At 46.3% G+C, this 26633-nt stretch overlaps 1 protein-coding gene across 1 annotated transcript; it reads left to right on the top strand.

Moving 5' to 3' along the window:
* The first annotated feature begins 1698 nt into the window (after positions 1-1698).
* gng12b (guanine nucleotide binding protein (G protein), gamma 12b) lies at positions 1699-25340 on the top strand. Its single transcript, XM_084445109.1, has 4 exons — positions 1699-1943; positions 7764-7829; positions 22789-22900; positions 23072-25340. Exons 3-4 carry the CDS (start codon positions 22808-22810, stop codon positions 23195-23197), a joined length of 219 nt encoding a protein of 72 aa, XP_084301235.1. The 5' UTR covers positions 1699-1943; positions 7764-7829; positions 22789-22807; the 3' UTR covers positions 23198-25340.
* The last annotated feature ends 1293 nt before the right edge of the window (positions 25341-26633 follow it).

Here is a 26633-nt window from a genome sequence, read left to right as displayed (position 1 = left end):
TCCGAGCCAGTCGGGGATTGGTCGACGAGAGTCCAGTTCAACCTTTGATGGACGAATGTAGCGAGGCCATGCTTCCTGCTTAGGGTAGACCCAGCTAGAGCGAAATTTAGAAGAACTATCTTATTTGCTGTTACGCAGTGGGTCTCCTGGAGGAGGATTTTTTTTATTTTTTTTATTTTATTGGTTTATTTGTCAGGGACAATGCACTTTAAAAGACAATAAATTGTGGGTACAATAAATCATAAATGAGCCAAGAGCCAAGAGGCTAGTTTTCATCTGCTATCGCTGGCCAGATGTTAAAAAGGCAACCTGGAATATCAAATGCAGTGCAATAAAAAAACAATAGAAATAAGCTAAAAGACAGACATAAGACATTAGGGCACATGGAACACATATTAGGAGGATGAGGGCCTTGGTGGTGCAAGCCAGGTGCTGGATGACGTTGATTTTACTGGGGGTGAGCTGAGTTCAACTGCAGAATTCTGGGTAGGGAGCCGGCGGGGCAAGCTGAACACCAGCCAGGGTGGTGGCCCTCAGCTGGCAGACTTTGCTTCTGTGAATGAATTTCAAGTCTCAACAAAGTGTTCTGTTTTCCTACTTGACTGTTGTTCTAACTTTGTAGTTCGTTCTCATAGATCAGTCTGTTAAAACTACAAATTCTTCCCTGTGTGACATCACTTCCCTGTCCTCTTCATCCTGAAACTATGTCACTTCCTTTTTCACTATATAACCTATCGAGTTATCACATCTGACTCACTCTGCCTGGATTCACTTCCTGTGCTAGAGTCCGACTGCAGAATCGTAACAGAATAAAACTATTGCCTTTGTTTAAAACCAGCTTGACCGACCACCAAGTATAAAAATACTTTAACGTGTACGTTGGTAGATCACAGCTACTGACGGGGGCACCACGAGAAGGTGTCTGCCTCGCCTCTGCTACCCCACTGAAGGTAAAGGTCATATGGAAGACATTAACTCAGGAAGATGCTGCGTCTCTGTGTACCTGTCTGTCTGTGTTAGTGATCTTCTATGTCTTTGGCGAAGAGGCCTTAAAATAACTAGGCTACCAGAGGATTTCTGAAAAGGTTTCTATTCATTTTGTTGTGGTGGTAGGTGCAATGTCTGTATTGGTGTACACAATATGCTTAGGTCACACATGGAAATAAACGTCTTTGGTCTACTGTGTGATGTGATGTTTTGTTACTGCTGAAAAGTGATGCCAAAGCTCAAGCATTTCCAACCCATTTCAGAGGTCAACGAGCCCACAGAAATGGTCTTTGCTGAAGGCTCATAAATTCTGCATTGGTAACAAGCAACCTTGTATATTAGGTACTGCAGTAGGCCTAACTGTTTATTTCTTCCATTTGATTCTGTTCTGCTGTGATGTTTTCTCTGGCTGTGCGCTGTAGCGTGACCCTTGAGTGGGAATTGGAAGACATGACAACATAGGCTACAGTAGAGGAAACACTTAAAGTGTGCATGACACGATACACACTGTTGGAGTAGATACATCAATTATTTGTATCGTTTTATTGTTCATTTTGATCAATTTCAATGACAGCAGTCAGTTTGAAATGATGAGCCAGTCAGGTTAACAGACAGAGGGCGCCCGGTGACATGTGAATCGGAAGGTCCTCCTCTGCTTATTCCCACCCTTCCATTCAGGCAGCCTCTACTCAGAGCGGAGCGACGGGAGCACAGGAGCGGAATTTCAGTGGGGTCAAAGCCCACAGAAATAGTATTTGCTGGAGGCTCATAAACCATTCGTTACTTTCCATTGTCAACCAGCACAAATAAGACGACACGGCGCATTTTCCGTGGACTTCAACGTACTTTGAGAATACATTAGTCCAATATAAAACAGCTTTTTTCGAAAACAGTAGGCTAGTGTAGCCCGTTCCTCTCATCGACCTCAAGTTGCGCTGCGTTCGAAACCCGGGCAGGTGAGTAGGCTATCAATGTGATTGGTTAGATTTATAATAATTAATAAATTGCTTGGATTGTAGGCTACGCCATCGATTCGTGCTTGCTTGTTCCTTACAGTATTTGCATAACTCTGGGAAAAGTCGATCTGGACTGGAGCAGCAGTTGTTATATGATCGGCGTCATTCTTGTCTTTCAATTCAATTCAAATGGCTTTATTGGCATGGAAAACATATGTTTACATTGCCAAAGCAAAAATCTCAAAAATAAGTACAATCAAAGATAGCCTATAGGATACTAAGATAAGGAGATGTGGCTTTCATCTGTCAGCGTGCATCACACACCCACCTCCCTCTCTACAAAATGTCTAAAAACACGCTGTGGTTATAGTCTACTCTGATGCCTATTATGTTAAATTTCCTCTGCTAAATTATGCTGAGGATAATGGCAAAATAATTATTCTGTTTAGAGAGCTTAATGTGTTTATTTGTAACTTGCAGAGCTCCTTTGAGTAATATTGACATGCTTTAGTGGTAAAGGGGCCACATAGTTTACATTCATAGACAACGTCAAATGAATAAACCCTATAGAAATGCATTTCATTATTTACTGTAAATGCTGTCAGTTTCCCTGGTTGGTGAAGCCCCTGCAGGCCGTGTGCCACTCTCCCCCCACCCCTCCCACCAGTGTGTCCCTCACCATCTACAGGCTGCTCAGTGGTAACGAGAGGTGTGATTGTTGTTGTTGTTCTTATGAGTTGGCCTGAGTAAAGATGCCAAGGGCCATTCTAGCAGGCTCAGGCGGTAGAGCAGGTCGTCCAATGGTCGTAGGGTCGGCGGTTCGAATTCCTCCTCCTCGCCATATGTCGAAGTGTCCTTGGGCAAAACACTGAACCTCAAATTGGCTAGCACCTAGCACCTTGCTGCTGCCATTGGTGTGTGAATGTGAATGGGTGAAAGAGAGGCCATTGTAAAGCGCTTTGAAAGGCGCTTTAAAAGTGCAGTCCATTTACTATTTAGCCCTATTTTAATTGTTTTCAAAGTTTGTGAACGGCTTTGACCTCTTCCACCTGTGGGGGTGTTCAGCATATAATGATAATTCTGTCCAATAGCCACATGGGTTTTATCAGGCCAGGAAATGAATGTTGTTATACCACTTGTGTGGTGGATGAAGTCATTGTTGCTCTCATAATGTCGCCAAAGCTTACACTTTGAAGCTCCTACAATTTGAATTGTCTGATGAACCCACTATGAAGATTAACCTTTAGTTTGAATATAAAAATGGAAATATCAGTGCAGATTTGGAGATCAGAACTGATCAAACGGCTCAGAGGAGAAGTAATGACGTATAGTCTGTTTCCCCTCGAATCTCTTGATGAATCCGATAACAAGGTCTGGGATGGATAAGGGGACGATTTGGCTAACGGTCCCCTCTTCCTCTTGTGCTCCCGGCGCCGCTGTCTTTTACCACCTCAGACTGGTCTCGGAGATGACGTGGGTTTGGTCATGTTGCCTAGTTACAGTGTGTGGCCCCTAGTGTCGGTTAATCTCGTGAGAGGGTGCCCCCCCCCCCCTCACACACACACACACCATTACTCAAATTCCACACTTTGCCTCCAGGGAGCTCGCATCTGCGTCACTCCTGATCACAAAGCCCCTCAGAGAATGCTAGTAGACGCTTTGAACTCATTGTCATCAGCTGCTACACCGGCTGATCTGTTGTTATAGGTTGTTACAGGGGGAAATGTTTACTTGTTCTGGCTCTAGAAAACAAAACTCTGTAATTCACCTCATTGGAAAATATGAAAGAGATGAATGAAGTTATTACACAGACATTGGCCATGAGTCTAGAAATGAAATGGTATTTGCTCAGTATCCTCACCACATGGCAGAATGATAGAATTAGACCACCTCGCACATTTGCAGGTAGAATACACACATTGTTTATCACATGGCGCACAAGCAAAGGTGGTTTCAAACTCAAGTACTGAAATTCTCCGGCACTAGTCCCGGGTCGGTGTGTATTCATGTTGGGCGGGCCAATCAGGAACTTAGTTTTCAGTGTTCTTTCTGTTGTCGTTTCATCTAAACAGCCCGGTCAGGCTCCTCTGTATAATTAGTGTGTTAGTGAGAGGCCCACTGTTCCCTTTTCGGTGGGGCTGTTTATACTGACAGTAGTCCGTGAAGGAGTTTCGGGTTGGGAAACATGGTCTGTTTGACAGAAAGGGATGGAGTGATGATGACGTCAAGAAGCGTTGCCGGGACAACCGGGTAGCATAGATGGAATTAAGCCTCCGTGTCTCACCTCATCTCTGTCATTGGGTTAGCAGGGCGGCACCCCTTCACTCACGCCTTCGTTAGTGTGATTAGCGCTGTGTTAGGAGCAAACAATAGCGGACTAAATGAGACATGGAGATGAGATGAAAAGAGGGTAGAGGTTGCACACCCCGGTGACGCTTGTAGCGCTACAATTTATTTTGGTGAACAGAGCATATTCATATGTTGGCAGATTGTTATGAACAAGGGGACCTCATCCCGAGGCCTCATCCACAGTTTGCTGTAGGTTTTGGGCTGTGGTGTTCCTGTGAATGCCATGGAAAGGGGTTATTCCACCGCGAGTGGTGAATGAGTCGGGGCCGGATGGGGCGGGGTAGGGGGGAGGGGGGTATTTTTGGAAGCAGGCATTAGTGTGATGATGATGTTTTTGTTAGTGGGGGGGATGTTATTTTTGAATCTCCTTTCTGTTTTGCGAGTTATTACTGGACTATGATGGTCTGCCTCGAAGCAGGTATTAGTGTGATGTTGATGTTTTTGTTAGTGGGGATGTTATTTTTTAGGTCTCTTTTCTGTTTTGCGAGAGTTATTATTGGACTGCGGTGGCCGCAGTTTAAAAGTCTGCCTCGATGACATTGCTGAAAAATCTATTTGACTCACTTTGTCCGTCTTCGTGCTGTCTGCCTGTTAGTGATTTTCTGTGGCAAAGCGAAATGGTCCTCTTACACTGGCCCTCAACAGCACCGTCTGTCTTGTCCCTTTGACAGGATGTCCTTGTTGTCGTTCCCTCCAATGGCAGACATCTTGCTTAGTGCAGATGTATCAGGGTTGTTCAGCACTGAAGTGCCTTGTTTAGAACTCGGCTAATGGCCGTTGATGACACCCAACGTTGGCTGGGTCACCTCTGACGACGTCAGAGAGCCTGGCGGAGGCCAGCGTGGAAGCTGTCATACCGCTGTGATAGGAGAGTATTTATAGGCTTCAGCTTTGCACCGTCCCACCTGTCCTGCCGGTGGCCTGCCAGGCCCTAGCGTTGACACAGTTGCATATGCTCAGTTCACTGCAGGTGCATCTCCTGGGTGTTTGCGCGACTGTGTCTTCTCCTAATAAAACATGGCAGGCGCCATAAAATGTAATTACCTTCTCCTCTCCGTAATGTTGTTCTCCTGTGAGCCAGCGCTGGAGGCTGCCTGTGGGACCTGGACATGTGTGTAATTAGTCTAGAGCTTAACCCGAAGCGTAGCTGGAGGAGCCTCACATTAACCCCCAGGCCGTGGCTCAGTCACGCCACCACACCCTCATGCACCGCAACTGGGTCTGTCACCTGAGAAGTCAGAGAGGGAACTTTGGCCACGATGACACCAGAGCTAGATGAGATGAGGCTTTGGATAAACAGTGTTATGCAAGGCACCCTCAGCAACTACAGTACCAACAAGAGCAACATGTTGCTTATTATGGGATGTGTTAAGAGGAGAATTCAGCGAGCAGTGTCATTGTGACGTGGTGTGAAAAGTCTTACATATGCCACTACCCTGGACCTGGAGCAAATGCAAGCTGGCTAGGGAAGTAAGAGGTTGCTTAGCAACTGCAAGGCAGTGGGTAATAAAACATGGTTGGTTTCAGCATTGCAGAATAACATACCGTTCTGCTCATCTAAGAAATATGCCTGGCATTCTTAAGTCATTAACTGTTACTGCTTCAAATGTCCGCTAGGCTAGCTCAAATGGCATTGTGATTGCCCTATGTCAACTTCAGAAGTTTAGAGTTGGGTGAAGAACGTCCTTTGCATATTGAGGACAATGCTATATTCCTCTCTCCGTGTTCTATTTCTAGTCCGTGTGGCTCTGCTCTGTCTGAACATTGATGTAGTGCTGACATGACACAGTTTCCCTCTAATTGCACACACACAATCCAAGCTGTTGTTGTCAGTAAACGTGACCTATAGAACAGCTCTGAGTGTCCTCAACCCACAATCATCCCTTATATTGGGTAGGGATTCTTTGGGGAAAATAAGAGCACGTTTACGTCAAGATCACTTAAATCTGTTTCTTAAAAGGGTAAAGTTTTATCCTTTAATGAATGGAAATATAAACCACCTTTATCACCATCGGAAAGTACTACATATATTATCAAAGCTTTGAAGGGGAATGAAAAAATCCAGTTATCAGGAGAGCTTAATGAATCAAAACAAAGTGTTGTTGCACTGTTGGACTTTCCAGGTCCTTCACTTTGCAACATGGTATTTTTCAAAATGTTTATTTTGGAGTGTGCTCTCTCTGGTCTCCATGACGTGTTTCCAGTCTGTTGCCTAGCAATATGGACAAAAGCCACATATGGCTCTGGTGTCCTATAAAGAGACATTAGTAACTTGGTGGTAGCACCGCTTACTTGACACTCATCAAGTTTCCTGTCACGTTTATTCAAAATAAACCCGTGTTTGGGGATTTTCTTTATATATATGGTGAACCAAAGCTTTACTTCACTAGTGATGACAATTGCTGTAGTGGCCCTATTTGTGACTGCAGATGTTGTTGGGGTTGTGACTGTAGGCTTTTTTGAGGTTGTGAACTGTAGCTTTTTTGTCAAGCATGTGTATTCCCTATTGGGGTAGGCTATATAAAAGGTGAGGTATTTCTTGTCCATCTCCTCACTTAAGATTGTGCTGAAGTCCATACTGTTGACCAGTTCTCTGCTTACATAAGTCACTATTTAGGCTAATTGCTAGTCTGTTGCTTAGCAATCCCTATACTCAGACAGCCTAGTCCTGCTTGGAAAGCTCATACTGAAGGAATCTGGTCTGTTCTCACACAGAAGCAACAGTTTGAGAGAAAAAAAACGCTAGGCATATACACTGTAGGCCTAGTGGACCACTAAGCAGTAAACAGTCATGTTTACCCAATGTAACCCAGAATGAATGCAGATGTACAATAAATGTACACGTGTAATGTAATCTGAAATCCTACCATGGTATAGACGGTTAAAGTTGCAGTATGTGGTTTGTGATTTCCTGTTCAACTTTAATAGGAACAATTTTAAAAGATTTTGAAAAATGCAACTGATAAAATCCCTACCCCTATCTTCAGGCTTCAGGCCTCCCTGCAAAGCCACTCCTCCAAACTGGGTAAAACAAATGACACTCGTTAGGCAGGTAGGTAGGTTGACAGACAGGTAGGTCATACAATCATTTCACAAGTTGCCAACTCAAAATGATTGGACACACTTATTACAGTCCTGTGACTTCCACAGATTACAGATTGATTTAATTTTAGTGTCAGAGCACTTTATTTATTGATTGCTGCCGGAATATTACTACTACTACTACTACTACTACTACTACTACTACTTCTACTACTGCTGCTGCTTCTACTACTACTACTACTACTATTAATAATAATAATAATAATAATAATTCATTTTATTTATAAATCACTTTTCAGCTCATGTAATGAGAATTGTAAAAAAGAAAAAAAAATGAAGCATTGAGTAGCAGCATTGAGAAGTTACACTTATCTAGTCTATGTACTGGTTAAGTGAGTTTTCTCTCATTACCTTATCTTTATCTCCCAGGTTGTTCCTTTTGCGGAGGACCAGGACACAGTCGTCTCCTCACAGCCGAGCCAGTCTCCCTCTACAGTAAGACAGGACAGGCCTCTCTACACCTGGTGACCCTGCGTTACAACTGGGGTCTTTGTTCGGCCTCATCAGCAGGACTTTGTCAATGCTTTCCCATAATATCCTCAGACATGCAAACACCTGTGAGATTACACTGCATTCCAGTGATGGGATTGGCATTGATAAAGAATACTGTAGTTGCTGAATCAGATTCTTTTAATCGTCGTATTGTTTTTAGATTTGTCTTTTATTTGAGAGAAAGAGATGTGTACTACAGCTGCATTAAATCATGTCATACCATTATATTAATATACTATAAACACACACATACACACACACACATTTTACTATATACTATAATTAAGGAAAGAAAACACATTCTGTATAATTTGTATTCATGCTTTGTAACTAGTTTACCAGGAGCATAGTTTCGTATATATTCCCTTTTATTGTAAGGGAAAGGAAAACAGTATGGTTCAACATTTTATCCACAGGGTGGCGCTATAAGGCAGCATTTGCACTTCACTGTACAGGCTCTGTACTGGACAGGGACATTCAGATAAATTCAGTGGTTGTAAATATATTTTCAGTGAATCCATTTCAAGCTGCGGTTTTTATTTTATTTTTAATTCTCAGATTTAGCTTATTGTCCTGCTGAAATGTAAACTAGTGTTAAGCGATATCCGAGGTATAACACTTTATGTCGTGGCTTGCGATATAAATTAACCTGACTGAATGCTCTGGGTTTTGTGCTGCACCTCTCCATTGTGTAGTCAGTCTGGATAGCCTGTTGGCAGAACGTTGAGACTGTGACGGAGGCTGACGTTCAGGCAAAGCATAATCTCCCATGCAGGTCTGTTTCCACATTATGAGGTGCGGTATCTGACGCAGGTAATATGTTATCACATATATTACAGATGGCCATCCAGTTTCCCTGGGGGTGCGTGTATTGTACGGCTATCACTTGTAATTGCACAGGAGGAGTGAGAGTTATGGAGTGACAGCCAGGAGGAGGACTCCAGCAGGTGTTCAACAAAGCCTCTTTCTCCCTGTGGGCAGGTGGGATGTTGCTGTGCTGAAGGGCCCCCCTCTCCTCTGCACACACTGAACACGAACGCACTCGGTCCCTTTCCCCGCTCCTAACACCGGTGGGAACGCTCCCATCAGTCACTCCCCATGTTCACAGAGCTAAGATAAATCGTCTATGCTGCAGCCGAACCTTTGTGTGGTGGGATTCTATTGTGATACATATACTCCCTTTGCTCCTTCATTGCATAATAGCACGATTTCTATGCAAATACGTCCAAGATGGTGCCTACGGTGTTAAGTGTCATGGTGAATGATGCGGGGGTTCTGGGAAGTCTGAACCTGAGCTGTTTGAGTGTGAACATGCCCGTGTATTATGATGGATATATCTGGAGGAGGTAGTGTATTCTTTACTGCACTGTTGTGCCACCCGACGACCTAGCCCTCCCCAGGCATGCATCTTCCATCCTGTTTCATAAGCTGTTGCTCATATATGGGCATATCCTCCCACTAGACATGTTTGCTTGGTTCTGCTCCGTCCGCTTCCTGCCCCCCCCTCCCGCACAACCCACCCCCATCCTCCAGACAGGAGTGGCCCTCCAGCAGGAAGTGATGTGGTTGATTACTCTTTTGATCAACAGTTTTGATGTCTCATAATCAAGACCATGAGACAACACTGCTTACATTGTTTTCTTGTTCTCATTCAATTTGAGAGGTTCTATTTGTTGTGCATCCTTATGCCAGTAACTCAAAACAAAACTACTAGAAGCTGTAAGTTCCGGGAAATGTTTTTCCTGGACTTTGCGCGCCCCTCTAGAACCAGGAGTCTGTTTTTCTTGGAAAAGGAGGGAGAACCTGTTTTCGATCTGTGAAAGATAGAGTGGAGTCCAAGGCGGTCTCCCCCCCCCCCCCCCACCAGCTCCTCAGGCACCAGTGCCCTTTGTTCCTGTGTGCAGAGTGTGTGGAAGGCTCACACTGCCAGGTGGCTTGCACAGATACAGGGTTACAGTCCTCGTCGAAGCAGCTATCTGCCCCCCTGCCGCTTTCACATGCAGCCGCACCGCGCGGCTCGTAAAGCATGTCTTCACACTCTTATGCGCCGGTCGTTTTCTCGCTTGATCCAGGCTCCCCGTCCGTCTGCAGGACTAGGTTCTAGGGATCGAGATAATTGGAACTCTAAAGCTGTGTTCGGAATCGCTCCCTCGTTCCCTCACTCCCTATTCCCTATATAGGGCTCACCATGTAGTGAACTACCTAGGGAACGGAGAAAATGTAGGGTACATGCACTGTTCCCTGCAAATCAAGGGGAATTGTGGATAATAAATAGTGGACTATATAGGGAACGAAAATTCCGTGAAGAATTCAGACACTACAAACAAAATGGCTGACGCCCTATATAGTGCACTATATAGTGAATAGTGAGCGATTCCGAACACAGCTTAAGTGTCAAGTGGCCGCAGGACAACCTTAATGGGTGGCCTGACTGACTGGCCCTGACGTGTGCATGCCCCGTTGGAGATCACATGTCCTGTCTGCAACAGCAGACGACTGTTGGCTTTTCTAATCTAGGACACTACAGCCTCATCAATCTGACACCACAGACCACTCAGGTTGACCCTTGGCAGGGCTGCACAAACAGACTAGACCAGATATCATGCCTTCACTTAAAAGTGGGAAGGCCACTTCACCGGACAATCATTTGTGATTTTCTGATGTGGTCTTTAGTTGTTGTTGTTTTTCTCACGTGCACGGTGCCTATGCACTGAAAATAAATTGCAGTGATCAAAATGTTTTATGCGGGAACGACAAGTTTAGCGACACAGACAAACCGTTTGTTTTGTGCATGATGGGAACTAGCTGAAGAATGCAACATTGTCTGTTGTTACCGCTATAGCATAGTAAGCCATTGTAAGTTAGTTACAGCATATCTACCATTGTCTGAAGTTACCACATAACGTCAGTGTGCACAGGAAGAGTGATCCTCCACTCCAGGGAGACCTGCATTGCCAACCTGGGATGTAACTTGCCCCATATCATCCCCAAGCCCAACTGGGTCACAGTAGATCAGGTTTCCAACTCACAATCATTTAGTGCCAGGATTGTGACAGACTGGGCCTGTGCACGATCATTTAGCGTTTTTTTTAGTTTTTTTTAAGTGGGGCTTTGCACTGAGCAACACCTTGCAAGCAGGACAGACATTGTTTAGGACCTCTTGAGATGAAACACCACCACATTAGACTAAACCTTGTGGAGAGGAGGCGGCCTATTTTATTTCACAGCATGGGGGTGTGAACACAGTCTGCTGTGAGGGCTCTGTACATCCACTCTGAGACATTGTCCCACGATGCAGAGGAAGAATCCCAGCTGCCCTTGGAGTGGCGTCCGGCGTGGGAGCTGTCCAGGGAATGCTGAGCGTCACTAAGCAAGCAGACGGGTGTGTCTGGCAGCAGAGAGCGAGAGAGAGAGAGAGGGAGGAGGGGAGCACTGAGCTGTCGGGATCTTGATGTGGCTCTGCCCGGAAAAAATCCCTACCCTGACGCCGCATGCCAGGGATTCCTCTCCGGAGCTGCTTTTTCCTGTTGCCCTTTCTTCTTGTTCCCCCCGTCTGTCTGAAACTTGTTTTCTCCCCCCGCCAGACGGAGGGAAAAAGGAAATATTTACAAAGTCCAGAAATAAGTTGGTTTTAATGGCGTTGCCTATGGCAGTTGGTGGTCTGCAGCACTGGTAAAAACGTGCTTCTGATTGATGGTCATTAGGAGAGATCTGGGTGGTGCCAGGCGACGCAGACGCGATCCGTTGGAGTTAAACTGTTCTCCAAACAAACCGCCGCCGCCGGCCCTCACATACCTTCCCTATGAGATCTGCATTTAATGAATACTTCCTTATCCCTGCGGAGTTTGAGCCCAGCGCTAGTAAAGCAGATTCCCTCTCCTTTTAGCACCTTAATGGCCTGCAGCGTTTCACTACGCTTCTGCACTTCAGTGTTGGAAGTGTTGGATATTGATTTCAACACATGGAACTGGCACACCTTATAAACACAACGCACACACGTTAACACATTGTATACACACGTTGCACGACATTTTGTGTTTTGTCATTTGCACTGTCCTGTCTTTACACGGTCCCGTCTTATCCTTGCACCCAGTCTAGGGTTGTCTACCCATCAGTGTTATGCACCAACTGACCAGAACAAATTCCTAGTGTGTAAAAACCTACCTGGCAATAAAAGTGATTCTGATTCAACATTTTGCAAAGGCGAAAGAGTGAGCAGGTCTTTGACCTGGTTGCTGCTGAGCTTGAAAACCATTAGTAGTCGGAGTTGACCTGGGTCATTCAGAGCGCTGGTCCTGCACTGTGAAAGGCTCTTTTAGAGGATTTTTGGCACATCAGCAGGTTTAACACAGAAACCAAACCAAACACAGCAGCCCCATAGACGAGCTCTCTGACTCCGTACCCTTTTGTCTGGCTGACCAGCTCGCACACATTATGCTGTCTGTCCAGTGGATGATTTGGCTCGTCCTGGTGATATAACAAGCTGCTGCAGTAGCTTTATGAGGGAAATGGCCCGTTGAGTGCCACTGCTTCCTGCTAGATAAGCCCAGCTCCCAGCAATGCAAATACAGCTTAGGGCAAGTGACTGACCTCACTGGGTGCAAGGGTGCAGGGGAGTGTGTGTCTCCGCGCGCGCGCGTGTGCATGCGTGTGTGTGTGCGTGTGTGTGTGTGTGAGAGCATGTGATTTTTGCACTTTGCAGAGCCATGTGACCGGGGGCCCCGCGGTCGCTGGGCAGCATTCCTCTGCTGTAAACAAGCTCGTCCCAATCTGCTCTGCTCTACCTTCACGGGGGCGGACGTGTTCCCCGTATGCACGTACGTGTTGTGTTATGCAGCAGAGCGACCGGAGCGTGTCTGTCCGGGAGAGCGCCCCCTATGGGTACGCCATAGGGTGCGCACCCGGCGCAGCTGATCGGACCGGACCGGACCGGACGGGCTTCAAGGCTCGTTTTATGTCATACCTCATTAACGTTGGCATGGACTACACACGGCGCCGTCTGTGGCCTAGAATGTAGCGGGTGCCACATGCACGACATGCAGTCATACACACGCACACACACATTCCAATGATCTAAGAGTCTATGCCGTGCGTGGAGGGCATGTTGCTCTGGTGCCCCATGGCTATGCGTGCCGACATCCCGTCGGGTCTGTTCTGCTCTGGTGAGGGCGTGCAGTCTGAGTCAGATGATAGCCAGGTGGCCATACTGGCTATATGGGTACATTCTTGGTACTATACATAACCTCCTGTTGTTTCACAGAGCGTTTTCCGTACAACACCTTATTCCTGTCAGTCCAGAAATAGCTGCCGTTGGAGGATATTGTCTGGTAGGGATTCTGGGTGTGGGATTCTTTTCAACTCAGTGTCTCTAATTTCACCTTCATCTGATTCTAGATATGCAGTAGAACATGAATGTTTGGCAAAAAAAAAAAACACTGATACTTAGTAGTACGAAGCGGGGGGGGATGGGTAGGAAAGTAGGACAATCATCTTTAGTGCCACCATCTCACAGCACCTCAGGGTCTGTAGTCAGGGGCGACAGAAGGCTGGGACTCCTCTCGTTCTCAGAGGGGTGGGGTCGGGGGGGGGGGGGGCATACTCTCCTTCGTCTCTAATGAGGTTATCAGCCAACCCAGCCCCATTTAGAGGCCATTTACGACCCCCTTGGTGGTATCAACTCCAATTGGCGCTCTGTAACCAGGTCAACGCTGCAGCCTTTGAGAGTCAGGAGAAGTCGATGACCTCCCGCTCCCAGACACCACGATGGAAGCACCCACTTTGTATTGTGTTTGGAGGGTGTGGTAACCGAAATACTGCTGTTAGATTTGTGGATGTTATGAGGTGAATGGATCCAAGAACCAAGCTTCTAAGCCTAATGGCACACAAGGGCACAAAGGCAATGAGACACAGACTGATGAACTTTGGGTCAAGTGGCTAGTCTATTCTTACAAGAGAAAGTTGATGTGGTACTTCCTCAAAACTCTTGCTGTTTTCTCACATTCATAGAGAAACGATCACATGGCGGTTTTTCTATGCGTTGTATTGCCCTTGTTCTGCGTTATCTTTTCCTGCGTTTTCTTGACTATTAATAGCATGACTCCCACTTTCAGAAACAGAAATATTGGCCTTAGTTCAGCCTGAGAAACTGTTTCACTTTCAACTTACTGTATGCTCCAGTTGTGTTTTCCTTGAAGTAAAGGGGTGAAGATATGACAGCAATGCATTTGACATTTGCAAGTTATATATTAACAAGGCCCCAACCTGCGCTGATACACACTCAAACATACTTTCTAGTACCACAGTATATAAAACATGGAGACATTTTCAAGATTAGTTTGTATTCAGGGGGGGATAACTGGGGCCATTCAGGGAAACACTGACGTGCACTGAGCTTGGCACTTAAAGAACATACACGTACAAGATTCTTTATTTTTCGCTTCAGTTTTTAGGGCTAACTGATATTTATTTGCCATCTTTCAACGCAATTGGTGTCAGTGTTTGCATGGTACAGTAACACCGGGTTCATGTCTGGTTGGACTGTATACAAAACCCTTAGCGGGAGTCAAGGTGTGGTACGTAATGGTATAGGATTGCAGCATGATAGTCAACAGTTAAGTGAATTCCAGGAAGGGAGACATTGTGCCGACCTCACCTGTTCTGAGAAACAAGAGGTTGTTAGCCAATCCCCCCCACACCTCCCCCCTTATCCAGGACTGCTCAGTATTCACATCCACACACGGAGCACAGAGCATTACAAAGTTCACAGGAGGCTGTGGTGTGAAGGGAGGGGGTATTCCTGTCAGTGAGCTCGCTGTTGTTCTCACCCGCCCCACACCCCCCCTCCCCCTTCCTCTTTTCTCCTTCCTCTCTACTGTGAGTCTGTTAGTGACGATAAGCAGTCAGGTGGCAGTGGCAGATTCAGTGGCTCGGTGATACCCCCCCCCCCCCCCCCCCCGGACCCCCGTCCACCACCTCCACCCCTCCCCCCACCCTCGGGAGTGCTCCATGATGAGATCATCCTCATACCACTGTTGTCACATCATTCCCTTGAAACCACCAGGAAAGAATGTTGGAGTTAGCGGTTCTGAAACCCCAACCAGGCACTAGGGGGTCTCCAAACTGCTCTTTTTGGGCATTATTGCAAAAAGACACATTAAGGCCAGACATTGCTTGTAAGGTTTGTGTTTTTGATGCACATAAATGATGTTTGTGCTAGGAAAAAACAATCCACTAGAGGATTTGGTGTGCTGCATTTCTGAAATCACAGGTCAGATTTAAATAGTCCTCTACATACATAGTACAGTACATTTACATTGCATGCAGTAAAACACTCCCATCAATGTTTCCATTAATGGTTTCCATTCCGATGCTACATCTCACTGAATCACTGCTGCCCCCTCCCCCTGTAGCCTACTTTGACTTGCCTGTTTTTATGAGTATGGAATGTTTTGTTTGTTTTGTTTTTTTATGTTCAGAACATGAATGTCAGAATTTACTACTGAGCAGTTTCATTCGGTCCAGCACAAGCACACTGAGTTTGTTTATAATCATGAGTGTTTATATCTGCAAGAACGACTAGAATCCATCTGCTTTGCAAGGCAGTATGTGACGTGTGCACAATAGTGAAGCGGTGTTAAGAGTTCTAGTTCAGAACGGTAGAATTGCTCATGCAAAGAATGTCAGTGGTTGTATGCATGCTTCAGTGATCACTCAGACCATATATAGTGATGTTTATAGGTCCTCTTCAATAGAACAGATAAGAGAAAGTACACCGCGGACTCCAGCATAAAGTGATGATGTTTGACAGATAACAAACAACCAAGTGTGTGGGTGTGTGTGTGTGTCCCTGTCCCTGTGTGCGTGCGTGCGTGTGTCCGTTTCAACCTTTGCCCACATTCCGTTCCCATGCCCAAATAATGTGTCATAAACAATGGCCTCACCTCAGCCCACTGAGAGCGTCTCAGCTCTGCAGCCCCTCTTTAAGACTGCTGTAATGTGCACACACTCGTTTTCTTGCTCCATACTGTAGCTCTTGTCCTATCGCTTCACCCCTTCCACCGAATCTGCACTGACTTAGTTAGTCAGGAATGTGTCTTAGGAATCAGGGGAAAGGTGACGCTGTTCGGCGCCGGTAACCTTGGATTGGATTGCAGTTGGCACATGTTACTAAGGTTTCAGTAAGACAAGACTAGGTCAAAACCTACTGCAGTATGTGGCTGGACTGTGTATGGGTGTGCAAAACTCATTAGGGCTGGGAGTAGTTACTGATGCACTTCCTGCTCACGATGTGGTAGATGTTCTTGTTTGGATTACATCGTGTCCATGTGTAGATTGGTCCTAGTCAGTATGTCTGCAACAGATATGCAGTCACACAATGCTGAATGAAAAATTGTTTCATAACACTCGGCTAAATTGACCGGTTCAGCTGATGAGAAAAGATATGCTATAGCCAGTTGGGATGTATTGACTGGGGGGCTTGCGTTAAGGTGCAGGATAAATTAAGAGATACCTTATTGCACCAGTGAGAGCTTTGAGTTGAGAGGCGCTGAGGAGTGTGAGAATGAGGGGCTGTGGGTTTGCTGAATTCCTCTCCAATGAGCCGAGTCCTGCCCTCTGTCTAGACAAAGGAGAGTCGTCTGGGAGACCCAGGCGTTCTCTGCACTCTGCGCAGAAACCCAGAAGTGCCCCGGGCATCAGGAAGTTTGGTTTTGAGGAAGGGGAAAGGGGATTTCTTCACTCTTCACGGGACAAATGTGGTCAAGTGCTGCACGCCCGTTTGGGTGTTTTTCTGAGTTTTCCCATGATGGGGTGGGGTGCGAGCACAGCCTTTCAAGATTCCCACTCAGCAGGAAACAGAGGCTCGCATGGTTTAGTTTAGCTTCGGAATAATCAGTCACGACTCTTCTGTCCTGCTCAGAACAGATTTCTTTGCAGAAGAAGGCGGACGATATGGACAACTAACAATGGGGTATAATATCTATAGATGAGCCTATGAGAAGATCATGAGAGCTGCTCTTTGGTCAGAGAAGTGTCAAAGTACACAAATGAGTTTCTTGTTGCATGAGTGAGTAAGATACAGATGTTTTGCCCAGTGCACGCGGGTTTAGTCATGGCTGGGAACCCCGGCCGGTCAGTCACCTCACCACAGTCACCAGTGCCACAATGATGGTCTTCGATGGTTTCATGCCAAGCTTAGTGGGGTTATCTGTATAATTACTAACAGAATGAGAATTCAAACAAAGGTAGTGTTTGTCTGATTCCTGCACCACACAAAGATGACCCCCCCCCCCCACCTCAGCCCTCACACCTTGATCTCTCTGTTTTCAGAGCTCTTGAGAGGGCACGGCCGTGGTGAACAAAGGAGGAGCTGCCCGCTATGACTCTTGTTTTCGGCTGCAGTGTGTGTGTACAATAGATAAGTCCTAGATAGATAGATAGATAGATAGATAGATAGATAGATAGACAGATAGACAGATAGACAGATAGACAGATAGACAGATAGATAGACAGTAGCATGACGACTGACGCCTGCGCCTGCTTTTCTGTCTGCCAGCAGACAGGGTTGGCTGAGCCTTGATTAACTGTCATGTTCGACCGCGTCCTGAGGGCTTTTCTGGGAGTGAAGAATGCTCCCCGTGTGCCAGGTGGTTGTTCCCACGACTCCAGCCTGATGACAGAATGTTGTTTGGTTGTTTGGTGAAGTGTTAAGGTTCAGTTAATACAGCCTGATGTCGCTCACCACCATCCTCCATCCCAGCAGCACGGGGTTTCTTTTTTGGGGGTTTGAGAATGAAAAAAAAACCTGTTGCCACTTAAATTATTCTTAAGCGTTCCAGATACTTTTTTTTTATAGAGACAAAAAGCTGTTAATGGACTTGGGCGAGAATTGCGTGCAAAGCCCTTTTCATTATGCTGCTTCAAAGTGAGTGGACCGCATGCAACAGGTTTGCATGCCACCCCCCCCCCCCCACCCCTCTCCTCTTCTGACTGTGTGCAGAAACAGATGGCGGGATATTTCATTGATGTTGCATCTGGCCATCTAGACTGCTCTATAAACATACTACTGTAGTTCTGAGTCCCTCTCTCTACCCCCTCCCACCCGTCTCTCCCCCCATCCCCCCCTTCCCATCTCTCAGTCTTGTGTCTGCGGGGCTATTCTCACTGGGCCCCTTTTACTACAAAGGTTGTGAAAGCCGTAGTTTCTGGAAGGTAATCAAAGGAGAATATAAAGGTTTGGTGAGGGGAAGCCACAAATACTGTAACACCTAACATAAAGCGTTTCCTCTGTATAGATTTGCCGTTCCTTTATTGGCTGCCGAACAGATGAACGCAACGGACACTTCAAAGAGGACGCTAATCCTCCCCTTCTCCCTCACCTTACCTCACCATGTGGGTTTGGAGTGGCGAGCCATAGATGAGCCAATGTCTCTCAGGAAATCAAAGACATATCGCCCCGAAAGTCAAGCTTTGAACATTAACCGTCTTGGCGTGGGACTGGCCGCGCACTCACACCTGTGTGGGCAAATCATTGGAGAGGTACAGTTCCGTGTGGGGGGGGGAGGGGGGGGAGAACATGTTTGTTTGCACGTGAGGCCCAGGTGGGAAGAAGAAAGGCTGGGAGCTGAGTGAGAGGTGTCATCCCGGTTTTGACCCCGTCAGTACTCAAAAGGTGTTGCCAGCTCCCACGGAACTATGAACCGCGAGAGAACTCACGTAAAGCCACGAGCGGGGCGTCAGCCTCTGACTCAGTGGCAAAGAACCTCCCTACCCCGTTGAGTCCACAATGTAAACAAAACACTCTCAGCGTATTGCTTTTCATCTCGGATGACTCCACGTCGAACACCTTCGGATGAGTTTCAACAGCGCACCGCCGCGCTGCAAATCTGTCGTCGATCGCGCCCCGGCCTGAGTGTTGCGTGCTGTTGCATTAGTCATGCAGGCCATGTCTCCTTCTAGGATAAGAGCTGTAACGTGTTTGTTTTAGAGGGAGACTGTCTCTCTCTCCTCTGCACGCCTGGCTGGCCTGTGGTTCCTGGTCTGGACACTCTGGCTCCCAGATAACATCAGGCTGGCTGAGATTAGCACTCATGAGGGTGCAGTTAAACTTGTCTGAGCTCCAAGCTCCTGTTGTGAACCTCTACGCTGCAACTCGCCCACAGGGAAGCAAGGGGTGTGTCGACCCACAGATAGCCCGTCTGCGTTATCACCGGCGTCTCTGCACCCCAGAGCTTATTGTTCTGTCCAGCCCGTTTCCTGTGCCAGGGCTGGAGACGGGCCATCTCGTTGCTAAGCTGTTTTAGTTGTGCAGGAGGCTGATAATGGAACTGCTTATTCAGAGATCGGAGATGATTCTCATACAGTAGCTCTACCAGATCCTTCTTCTTACAGCAGTCAAGAAACACAACTTCTTGTTGTATGAAATCAACAAAATTACTCTTATGACAATACCTTCTATTGTTTATTACATTGCAATTGTCCAGTCACAGAAAGACACAACTGGGACTTGAGAGCTCGAGCTCGGGAGCGCGGGTTCATGAATCCCAGGGCCTGCTGTGTTTTGTGTGTGTGGTCCATTAGAGAACTAGGTACTGATTGTAATTTAACGCCACATGCCATAGCAGGCTGTGACCTCAAACCTGTTTCTCTTGGTGCCGTGAAACACACCACCACCTGTGCACACAGCGGATCCGCATGAGAGCAGCGCCCCTGGGGTATGTTTATGAATATGAATACCGTAAGTATCAATGGGTTCAGTGTGTTCCCCTGTGTGGCTGCCGCTGGGACATCATCAGTAAACACCTCCTCAGAGAAGGTGGGACGGCGCTGACGTTCCTCCAGATGTGTTTCCTGGATGGGAGAGGCTGAGAGCAAGAGGGGGTCCCGTCGGTAATTGTTTGTAAACAGAACATTCTGAGGATTGATCGTCTTGTCCTCGGCCTCTGGCGGTTTGACCCTGCGGTGGCCTTTTCCTGGTCATTTCGTGGGCGGCTCATCAAAGGGTTCGGGGACCTTATCAGGGAGCGCCAGAAGAAAGAGAAAAGTCGCACATTCAAACTTTCAAATCAGGTGCTGGTTTAAAAGTATAATATGAAAATAATCCTCACGCTGTAGCTCCCGAATAGTAGATTTATTCCCTGGAGTTTTGAGCCAAATCCCTTCCTCAGATGTCTGATGAAGAGCTTTGGTAGTCGTAACGTCACGGAATAAATCCACTGTACGGGAACTACAGTGTGTGGATTCTCTTCTTGTTTTTCGCCAGAGAAGAGCCAATCAGCACAGCCCTGTGCCACCAAACCGCAGGGGAACTACTGCTGTGCCTCAGCTGTGCGTTCCAGCGGGCATGGCTGCATGCCGGGCTGACCGCTGGCCACACACTGACCTTTCGGACCTCTGTTCCAGGTGGTCCTCCTGGGGGAAGCGGTTCCCTGACGGTCTGGCTATACACCTAGAGCAACGTACTATACCGTTCCAACTCTGGTCAGAACATTCTCTGTCCACCCACCCGTTTAGTACACACTTGTCAGTCAACACAAGAAGGACTCTGTGTCCTTCATTTCAAGCCTCTCTATTTGTTTGTCCTTTCTCTACCCTATAAAACTCTCTCTGGTTTCGCCACCCAGACCCATAAATCCAGCGTCCTTCTCTAAATGTGCGAAGGGGTCAGGAGGAGGTCAGGTTACAAAGCCTCCACAAAGCGGCTCCGCTGAAAACAGTGGATGTGGCGAACCTCGGCGCCCTGCCCTTCACGCCATCGCGTCACGAAGACAGAAGCCCTGTTGTGAGTGTAGCTTGCGCGCGCGGCCCGTTGCACCTCAAGTGCCTCCTTAACGCTCTCCGCCTCGGCCGCTGGCGTCACGCGGCGTCTGTGTGGACGCTGGGCGCCGGGTAGCAGCGGCCCTCCTCTGACTCAGCCCGGGGATTATGACCTCCTTCCTGAGTCCACCCTCGTCTAGCCGGCGCGGCGGTCAGACTGCTGAGGGTTTCAAAGCCGCTGGTGCGTAGAGAACACCAGCCACTATGCACACAGAGCTAACTCTAGTGTGTGCATAACCCATGCATGCACAAAGACATGAGGCGGATGTGAGGCTGCAGACTGTATGTGCTGTTTTGTCGTAGCCGGACTTTTTAGGGGCTGACAGCAATAATTATAGCAATTTCTTTTTAATCCTTTAAATTGACCTGAATTTATTGCAGTGTCTTCTGAAGTCAGATAAGGACGTAGCGGCGGACTTCGTTGGTCTCTATCTGCTTATGTCAGGAAGCCATAATTAATTCAATGCAAAGCGTTGTGTCTTGTGCCTCTCTTGGTGAACACTTGGCCTTAGAAGCCCGGCTCTTCCTCTGGGTTCTATTTTTAAACCGGACCATATTTAATCATTTATACTTCAGAGGGAGAGCTGGGGATACTGCTTCCTGTGCAGGAAGCGGGTAGGAGAGGGTGGGCTGATTAGAGAGATGTATGGTCTTCACTTTGTACTGAGGCCCCTGTCTCTGTCCTGGTTTCCACTCCCCTTCCATTCCAACACAACCCCCCGTCCCCCCTCCCCTCCACGAAACCCCCCTGAGCCAGAGAGCCGTCGCAGATATGATGACTTCACCGCGAGTCGGATATCATCTTTGTTTTCCCATAATGCCGCTGAGCTTATATGCCCTATGTATCGGACGTGCCAGCTCCTGTCATGTCTTATTCTTGCTAGTTATTCTTGCACTTTGCCTTCAGCACTAGATTATGCTCTTAGTCACTTGTTTTAGAAAGGAGATGCACTTGTGAGTTCTGGCAAGTAGTAGTACATTGGCTTTTCCTACGTTAAATGCAATTATTGTTAGTCGCTTTGGATAAAAGCGTCTGCTAAATGACTGTAATGTAATGTAATGTAATGTCCGAGGGCCGGGCTGTCGTTGGGGGGTGTGGTGGGGGGGGGGGGGGTGATTCAGGGGGCCCCAGCTTGGATGGGACCCAGAAACCAACCACTACTAGTCAATGTACTGTATTATAAGGGACACATGGAATATGTTTTTCATGAGGCCTCCTAGGGACTCCCCTGCTGAGGACTGATCAATCACTGATTCAATGCTGCATTGTGGGATAGCATATAAGCAAATTGTTTGTCTTTTAATTATTCTGAAATGATCCCTTCACATGACCAGATAGACACCAGACCACAGTCCCGTATGTCCTCCTCTGACTTCACATGGAATTTAGATCTGGGACACATTAACAACAACTCTGATGTCCCGGGATAGCCCGAGAGACCAGGCGGGTATCTCTGCCTCTATCTGGTCACACTGGTTCCAGGAGGAGGAGAGAAACCTGGAAAACCTGCCATTCTTGGGGCAGAGCAGTTCCTGGCGGGCTCCGTGCAATCACAGCGTCACAGCTGTCATCTGTAGCGGGCTTCCTGTCCGGGAAGCGTTTGAATTGTGACATTCTCTGTGTGCGTTAGTGAATTGAGTCAGTTAGAGATTACACCAACTTTCACTTTTGGGAAATTGCGCTGCTGTGCTGGACAGTAGTGGAGTAACAGTAATATGTGTGTTTGTTGGCAGGCTGAAATATTACTCCCCTGTTTCTCATATAGTCTATCTTGTGCAACTCTGACTGTGTAGTTTCTGTTGCCAGGTAAATCAACACTTGAACCAATATATTAATATATATATATTGGTTCTTCCTATGTATCCCTGGAATAAACTACTGTATGTGTATAGCTTTAGAGAAATGTTGCTCAACTTTTTTCAGATAAATACAAATCACATATCAATCAAAAACGCCCACCAAGCCCAGGAAGGTATCATCAAAATATAAGACACCATTGGATGATTGTATTTACAAATGTGTTTTATTGTAGCTTGTGCATTTACTGCACATGAGAACCAACACCAGTGTTTTTGTGTTTGAACGCAGGTGCGTGAAGGAGTCTAACATGTCATCGAAAATGCAGAGCTCCAATAATATAACCCAGGCTAGGAGAACAGTACAGCAGCTTAGAATAGAAGCCAGCATCGAGAGGATAAAGGTGAGATGTTCGCTCATCGCCCATGAGTTACAAAACATGAAGCCTTTCCTCTTCCCAAGAACATCCATTATATTCTGTGTGTCAGTGTGTCAGTGTGTGTGTGTGTGTGTATGCGTGTGTGTGCTTGCCCTTCCTCGGTAGAGTAACCCACTGTATTTGCATGTCCTGCAGGTGTCCAAGGCCTCGGCAGACCTGATGCACTACTGTGGAGAGCACGCCAAGTACGACCCCCTCCTCATGGGCGTTCCCACCTCAGAAAACCCCTTCAAGGACAAGAAGCCCTGCACTATATTGTAGTGAGACGCCTGAACTCTTTGTTTTTCATGTTTTATTTTGACTCATTCATAGAGAGAAACCTGAGGGCGGTGTTCTGCTTGCCTTAAGGCCAGTCCCTATCCACGTATCCCCAAGTCCCGTAGCTCTACCAGCATACAGAAAAGGTCAGATGTGGCTCAGCTACAAAGCTTTAATTCAAACAGTCATGAAGGAATGCTTGTGCTGAGGTTGTGCAGAGACTGCTGTTCTTTGTGATTGCCATCTAGACCTGTATCTTCAGCTGTTGGGACCTGGGGCTGCGTGGGGAGTTTCCTGCTCTGTAACTGTCTGAGCGGGCGTAAACAACCCTTTAAATCACTGAACCGCACACTGCTTAAGTCTTTCAGCTCTCAGCTCCTGATTGCGTCAGACCCGCCCCACATTCACTTCGGGAAACAATTCATCTAGTTTGCGTGCTGCTGATAACAGTAGTAGTAGTAATGACCACACCATGTTAAACACCTAGGAGATGGGACTCCACTGCTGATGGATGGCCTTATAAACAACAGCTGCCCTTCACAAAAGGAGAGTGAGGGCCGAGCCAAGGGTCATGTCTTTGACGTAACAAAACTTTAGGCTCTTCTTGAACACTCCATAGCCCCTCCTAATAGAAGCGTTCAGGCCCATGTTTAAGTACTGTTGCTTTTGCAAGAGCGCGTCATCTCCTTCCCTGTTTTTCCAGTCAGATTATTTCAAACCAATAGGCCTTTAAGTGAGTTACAGTAAACATTAAGTTTACACAACCTCTCGCAACTATTAATGTTAACTTCCACCAAAAAAATACTTTTCTTTAAGTTTATTGATTTCCGTTTGTGCATCTCTTCCTGATAAAATTGAATTGAAGGAAACATTTACAAGGCCAAGTCAACATGTGTGCTATATGAGCAGGGTCAAAGATGTTTCATAATCATGTGTTTTCTTGTATGAAGCCCCTCATTGATATGGCAGTAGCTAGGAATCTGGTGCTATAGTGAGAGGCATCTGAATTCCCCCTGCCTTTGATAAAGAAACACTCCATGTGACTTGAATAGTTGTCTTGTTTGTATTGTGCGGTAGATAACATCATATTATGTTGTCTCAGGTCACAGTATATTAATATGTGACCCTTTACAGTATGTATGCCTTACTTTGACAGAAAAAGATTGATTATGTGCCATCACATCAATTATACCTGCGGTAGAGGAAACATAGTTTATGATTGTATTTTATTGCCAGTGTTTTTACCGTGTTTCACTGAAGAAGAGTCTTTTCTCCCTCATAGCTGAGCTTGGATTTGACGGTACTCTGTGATCTTTGAACATGTGATGACTGTTATCTCGAGTTTGAACATTCCACGTTTACAAGGTTCTGCTTAATTAATCAGCTCTCACAATAGCCATCCATTTGTATGTGTTTGTGAGTGTAAAGGTTTGTTGATTTGCGTGTGTGTGTGTCAGTCTGCATGTACAGTAGGCGATGGGTGCCTGTGTCACTGTGCACATGCCCAACAGAAGCAACTAATTAGACAGACCAGCTTAACCAACCAGAGCCTTAATTAAGTATTCTTGCATCAACCTCTCATCACATCCCTTCAGTGACACTCCTCAAGTGCTATAATACTGTGAACAACTGAATGCAGCCTCAGCATGTCTTTAAAATAAAGACCATAAACAGTGTTTGACCGCCTTTCCAGAGTGTGGATGACAGTACATTTCAGGCACAACCTGAGACCGTTAAGACGTTGCTTTACTCTCTGACTAGTGACTGTTGTCATGGTACCAATAAATCTTTCCCAAATGGTATTTGTCTCCATCTTCTAAGTAACAGCCTGGTATAAGTGAAAGGTGCAACTGTATAATGTTTTCACTCTCTGGCCACCAATCAAACTTTGGATTTGAGTCTCACCTCTCCTATTTGAATGAATACATTTTGTTTTAACAGAGGTATTCAACTGATTAGATATTAGCTAACTCGATTCATTTAGCAAATTAATGTGTCCTCTTTCCTTTCCCTTTTCTGTTTCCTGTTTTTGGGGGGTGGGGGCAGGAAAACATGTCTGCTCTGTGAGGCTGTGACCCTGTCAATGTAAAGCTGTACTTGTTCTCTGGCACTATAATGGATAACTTTCTTACTTCAAACGATAGCAATTTCCTCCCAATTTTGCCTTCTTGTGTTTTTTTTTTTAGATGTTAATAAATGTATTAAAACACAATTTCAATGATTTGAGTGGTTTATATCGTTTTAAGATTTAACATTAAAAGTAGAATTACATATTGAGGTTAGTGTGAATGATGATCATTTCCCACACAAATTTCAATGCCATCTAGATGAAACGGTATCCCTCTGAATGAAGCTCCATATCAGCACTGCATGTGTACACAAGTCCCAGTGTCACATCAGGGCAGAAACCACTTTCCCTTCTGCTCTATGTTCTATGACACTTTTGTATTCCTTTGCCCCCAAGTCAAGGTAGGGCTGTTATGTAACGACCCCATGTGCCTTAGAACGGTCCTCTCCCACGAATAGGTGTGAAGTTACCCCCAGAACCAGGTCAGGTCATATTTGTTGGCCCTCATTGATGAAATCACCTCCCTGCGGTCAGATGATGGACGTGGTGGCTTTGTGACAGTGTCATTTGCAGTGATTGTATTACCTGTCAGCTCGACGGAAAGGCTCCTAGGTAAGCCAATCATCCACTGTAAGGGATCTGAACAGAGAAGATCAGCCATTCAATATCTCCCCTATCTGGCTGTGCCCCCACAGCTTAAAGGGATCTGAACAGAGAAGATCAGCCATTCAATATCTCCCCTATCTGGCTGTGCCCCCACAGCTTAAAGTGGTGTGGCGTGAAGAGTGTAACAAAGAGGCTATAGTCAGATATGTTGTGCTTCTGCCTACCTGATAATTGGGTGGGTAGTTCTATTTGGGCCCTGAAATTTCCAGTAACACTATAGCATTATTGCATTTCCCCTCAGAAAAACAAAATCATGGCACTCTCCTACAGTATAATATTCTCACTTGCCTGGGTTTGAAGATTAGCTCTAGTTTATGTGTTCGTGTTTTTTTAAAGTTTTTTTTTACCCAAGACCTTCTAGAGATGCATCATTCAAGGCTCAGTTTGCTCTTAAAATGTATTTGCACATACTGTACACACACTTGGTATAAACACAGACACATTGGTGACAGAGGCACGTTAGACTGCTCTGACCGCAGTCCATGCTGGCTCTTCCCTCATCCCTGTTAAATCCTTGTGGTCATGTGCTGAGTTGTACTAGTGCTAGTGGGATCCCAGCCCTTGACCACGCCACCCCTGGAAACATCATTGTGTTGAAGAGTTGTCTGTGTGCTGCCCCTGCTCTTCCCATCATTCCACCTGCCCACCCTCCCTACCCTGTTGATTCACTTTGGTTTCAGAGGAGAGTTCTCACACTGCACGAAA

Source organism: Borostomias antarcticus, assembly GCF_949987555.1.
Source record: "Borostomias antarcticus genome assembly, chromosome: 10".
Classification (NCBI taxonomy): domain Eukaryota; kingdom Metazoa; phylum Chordata; class Actinopteri; order Stomiiformes; family Stomiidae; genus Borostomias; species Borostomias antarcticus.
This window is presented reverse-complemented; position numbering and strand designations above follow the sequence as displayed.